Genomic DNA, 5,668 nt, shown 5'->3' with positions numbered 1-5,668 from the left:
TTAGCATGGTTCTCTTTCTCCTCTTTAATAGAATAATTCAATAATAGACCTATCCTTTTCTGATAGACATGAAAATGACATTCTTCTATTAATTTAGAGGGCACGCTTTCTAATATAGGCCTCATGTCTCGCTGATAGACACCCTAAAGTGAATAAAAAAACAGTATTCGATGTGTGTAGAGATAATAGTACCTCAATCTTAATTTTTGCATATTGACATAATAAAGTATAGGGCAAATGCTAAAAACTCAATTTTTTTGCTCAACATAGGTCCAACTTTTGCCTTATTATTATTATTATTTTTTTTTTAAAAGGAAAAAATGTCTGAAGCAACCCTATTTATTTTTTGCCTTTCTTTTATTTGGTATTTTTTTTCTTCATAATAATGACTTTTTCTTAAAAAAAAAATGGCATTATTATGAAAAAAAAAAAAATACAATTTTTCATTTTAAAAAAATACCAAATAAAAGAAAGACAAAAAATAGATAGGGTTGCTTCAGATATTTTTTTTCATTTTTTATTTTATTTTATTTTTAAAAAATAAGACAAAAGTTGGCCTAAAGTTGGGCAACATAGTTGGGTCTCTATCATCCCTCTAAAGTATAAGGGACCAATTCCACGTATATATAGGTGGAGACTACATGCTTTCTCATGGAAAAGTGCTAAACTTACCAAATTTTTTCTCCAAAAGTCATTCAACCCCAAAACAAACACAAATAAGAATCCCAAAATACAAAACCATTTTGAAAAGAACACGTTTTCAGTCCTTCTTGATGGCTGCCAAAAAAAAAAAAACAACAATTGATTTTATTATTATGACGTGTAAATCCTCTATAAGATTATTAGATTAACATATTTTTGTTCTTTTCCATATCCCACCATAAGAAGGAAATTTCAAGGAACGTTGATCAACGACTAGAGATACGACTTTTCTCAGCTTCACAATTAATTCCATTTGTATGACGTGTAAATTCTCTTTGATAACAACCTACATGTGCTGTTTTAGTTTTTAACCAATAGATCAGCATCCTATATATGGTAAAATTAAAAGTACAAATTTGTACGTAATTGATTGGCTTCATTCATATCGAAAGCAAACTCAATTTTTAGATGAAAATCATATGAATCATAAATCAATCATTTTGAAATCCACCTGCCTTGAAGAGGTAGTACCACATTGTACTTTTAGTGGCACATGAATAATTTTATTACATATAGTGTCTACTACGTATTCTATATTATGAGAAGTTAACTGTTCGTATTATTATATGATAATAATGTTTGATGTAATGTTAGTGTAATCTAATATAAAATAAAATAAAAAATTATTTTTTTAATTAACCATAATTAATAGTATATTTGAGATTACGTCAAAAAATAAAACTTTTAAAGTTAAAAAAATTATTATTAATTTTGGACGAACACAAAAAAGACATAAATCTTCGTCTGATTGCCAAAAAATATTAGAGAATTATCAACGCTAATTAATTTTTCCGTTAAACATCAATTTCCCGAATGGACCCGTCAAACGCTGTCTCAATCTAATTGTGGAAAAATGTTGGAGAATTATGAATGCTAATTAATTTGATAGAATTATCAACGATGGTAATTTGGTAGTCTATAGTACTTGTACCCCTACAGACACGTGGCTTTCACTAGATGCTGTCCTTTTCACCTGCATGCATTATTGGACTATAATTAATTAATATACGGTCACGTAAAAACTTTAGTAACATCATAATATGTTCATGCATTATTAGACAGTAATAAATTTCGTCCCCGACCTAGTTTTACAAGTTGTTCTCAAAACAAATACACAAGTGCTTAAATATAGTAGTTTCTACCAACAAAAAAAAAGAAAAGAAAAAAAAAAAAAGACAGTTTTCTTTCAAATTGGGCTGAAATTTTTTTTTTTTCAACATATTCTATAAAAATGATATGTATCACATTTCATTTCAAAAACATATGTTTTTTAAATAAGTGAAACACATTTTTTGGAATAAAATTTCTTCCAACTTTATCATTACAATTAAAAAAAAACATGTGCTTTTCACATATAAAGGACATGTCATTTTTATAGAATAGATTGGACGAATTTCTTCCAACTCAGTTTGAGGGTTTATGGTTAAATATTTTTTTGCCATATATAGTTTAACTTTATTTTTTGCTACATCGGTTTCATTTGAATCATAAATGGTACCTCGATAATGAATAAAAACAGATATAGTACTCTGTCTAAATTCCGTCCAAAAATTTATGGAAATCCACGTCAATAAAAACAGATATATTGACACATGTCTATACATATAATAAAAAATGGAAAAATAAAAATTTAAAAACCAAAATGATTAACAAAAAATTAAATTAAATTAAAAAAAAAAGAAATAAAACCACCCCTTTTCCATTTTTTTTTTTTAATTTAATTTATTTTTTAATAAAATTTTTATCTCTAATTAGGTATATGGACACGTGCCAATTTTTTAGGGGGCTGACTTAGATTTTTATCAATTTTTTGACGGAGGTACCAAATCTGTTTCTAACTATATATTATTAAAGTACTATATGTGATAAAAAATAAAATCCACAAAAGACAAAAAAATAAAATTGTTAAACTGCAGGACAATAAAGTATTTAACCATGCAATAATAATATATATATAGTTGACCTCTCTTTGAGGTCTACTCTAGTCTTCGCTCCCAAAGCAACTCATCTCATCTCTCTCTCCAAACTCCTTGATATATAGTGGTACAATAATTAATGATTTGCGCACCAATTCGGCCACCATTTTTGCCTGCGTAGGCGAAGGTATTTTCCTTGGCAAAAATGAAAAAGATGATGTTTCTTGTTCGATTTCTCCATGCTTCAACCCTCACCTTTTGCTTGGCAACGTTCGCTTTCGGAGCCACTCTATTGCCGGATGGAGAAGGTATATATGCTGATCACTACACAGATGCATGATATTTTAACCTTTCTTTTTTTAGGTGCAATTCATTATTCAAGCCTTTTTGATTGGTTGGAGCTGATTTCATCACTTGTGTTGAATTGGGCGCTAACTTTTGCAGTGGAAGCTTTACGTGAGATAGCGAATACGTTAGGGAAGACGGACTGGAATTTCAGCGTAGATCCATGCAGTCAACAACCTGGATGGTTCGACGGACCAGCAGCAGGATCATTCGAGAATAATCTCACCTGCGACTGCTCCAACGGAACTAGATGCCACGTTGTCAGCATGTACGTCATATCTCTCTCCTATATATACACACTATCTGCACATACGCATATATATATATATATATATATATATATATATATATATATATCCACCGACATATGTTTCACTGAGATTTTTTTGTTAAGAAATGCTGCGTACTCTTACTTTTATATATATATATATATTTGTTGGTGATCTTTAAAATCATTTTTTAGAGTTGAGATAAATTTTTATTAAATTTAATCCAATGAAAATTTTAAACATCGATCACTTATAATCTTAAGAACGTGTAAAAATGAGTGAAAAATAAAAGTCTATTTTGAACATAAACCGTCCAAAATGCCCTTTTTTACTTTTCTGATTTTTATTTTTATTTTTATTTTGCTTTAAAGTGATCAAACGGTTGCCATTTATTAAAAGTAATTAGCATTCCAATTTCCATGCTTTTAGACATCTAAAAAATTAGAGGCTAAGATGCAATGCTAAGACATATATAAAAGCTACCTCAAATTATATTTTTGAGAAATTATTTTTTGCATTTGTATAAATTTGGTGAGTTGGCATATATGTTCTATTAATCCTTAATTTTTTTTTTAAGAAAATTAATAGTAAATAGAGCATACCAACTCAATAGCAGAAAAGATGTAGGTAAGACGGACATATACATACATATCGCAAAAGAAACATTTCTTTTTATTTTTTATTTTTAAATCAAATAAAAAACGAAGTTGGCTCTGCTAACTGCATTTGAATAGTAGGACCAAAATTCTATTTTTGACTTTCGGGGCCTTGTTTGGCAAAGGTTTTAGGCATTTTCATCGTAGTAGAAAGTTATTGATAAGTTTTAATTTTTTTTTTTTTTATAGAAAAATTAAAAAAAAATGTTTAATTTGTAGTAAATTTTTTATTTAAATAATAATAAAAAGTGATTAATGCGATATAAAATGTAAGAATATTTTACGGTTGAAAATTAAGTGGACTTTTTTTTGGCCTAAAAAAAACAAAAAAAACCTTAAACCGGGTGTTGAGGACCACATCTTTTGGTTGCATTAACACTTATGTCAAATCTTTAGATGGCATGGAGACAAAAAAAAATAAATAAATAAATTATATATATATCTTAGATGGGATCCACGTACTTAATGGGGGTGTCGAGGAGTCAAGGACCATTGTTTTGTTTGTTAAATCCTTTTTGCCTTTTGTTATGCAGTTGATGCGAATTGGTGTGAGAAAAAGTAAACAAGTTTAGTATAAAAAAAGTGAAAAATGTTTACTGATTATCTGATTTCATATCAACTCCTCTTGAGAAATAATTTCATATTATATTGTAGATTAATGCTATAAATAAGATTTTTTTTTTTTTTTTTTTGTCATTTTAAAGGTGATATGACTTTTAAAATTACAATTGAATCAAAATTTAATAGCCATATATTTCAAATTTAATAGTAATTTTAAAAGTCAAATCACTTTTAGAGGGACAAAAAGGGAACAAAAGTCTTACTTTTAGAATTAATCTATTTTACACTTAAAAACATATATATGGAACTTTAATTAAAATGTTCAAGATTTAAATTAGGGGAAGGGAAACTTCACTTTTATATATATATATATATTATTTTATTTTGGAACTACAACACAATTTTGTAAACTTTAAAAATTTACAATATAGAGTTTTAATCTTTCAATCCCTTTCATTTATCTATACATGTAAACTTCTAAAAAGTTATAGAAATAAAACAAAACAAAAAAGAGAATTGCGACACTTACAAACAAACCTTACAAACTGACGTGGCAAAGAAAAAGACAAAAACAAATTTGGTACCAGCTGCCCGTGAGAGACCGGGCTGGGTCGCGGCTAGACCCACGCCTGGGTCTGGCCGCGACCTACCGTGCAACGTGTTTGGCCGACGGCGGGTCTGGCCACGACCCCCGGCCCCGGGTCTGGCCGAGACCGGCCAGGCCAGACCCACCTGGGTCTAGCCTGACCCCGCTGGGTCTCGGCCAGACCCAGTGGGGGTCTGATTCTTTTCTTTTTCTTTGTTTCTTCTTATCTCCACACCGCCGGCCTCACTCCTTCTCACATCGCATATCCACCGCATAACGCATAATTTTCACCTCAAGAGAGGCATGGATTTATTTTTGTGTTAGTTTGCTTTTGTTTTGGAAGAACCTTTCCAAGCATGAACATACAGGAGAGTTCTTGATGTTGTAGGTAGCTTATCCACCGCATAACGCATAATATTCACACTGATCTGCCTAGGATGTTATTTTGCAACACAAATCAAGAGAGACAGTACTCACGGTGAAAGGAAGACAAATCAAGAGAGGTATGGATCAATTTCACGCCTGGGTCTGGCCGCGACCCGCCGTGCGCCGTGGGTCTAGGCCAGACCCAGGCATGGGTCTGGCCGAGACCCAGCCATGGGTCACAGACCCACGGGCGGGGTCAGGCCAGAC

General features: G+C 31.0%; 1 protein-coding gene across 1 annotated transcript; it reads left to right on the top strand.

Moving 5' to 3' along the window:
• The first annotated feature begins 2,767 nt into the window (after positions 1-2,767).
• Positions 2,768-4,425, top strand: LOC132174442 (probable leucine-rich repeat receptor-like serine/threonine-protein kinase At3g14840). The gene is made up of 3 exons (XM_059586098.1): positions 2,768-2,926; positions 3,063-3,231; positions 4,422-4,425. Exons 1-3 carry the CDS (start codon positions 2,824-2,826, stop codon positions 4,423-4,425), a joined length of 276 nt encoding a protein of 91 aa, XP_059442081.1. The 5' UTR covers positions 2,768-2,823.
• Positions 4,426-5,668: the final 1,243 nt, after the last annotated feature.

This window comes from Corylus avellana, chromosome ca3 (genome assembly GCF_901000735.1).
Source record: "Corylus avellana chromosome ca3, CavTom2PMs-1.0".
Lineage (NCBI taxonomy): Eukaryota > Viridiplantae > Streptophyta > Magnoliopsida > Fagales > Betulaceae > Corylus > Corylus avellana.
The sequence above is the reverse complement of the archived record's forward strand: the minus strand, read 5'-3'. Positions and strand labels throughout refer to the sequence as shown.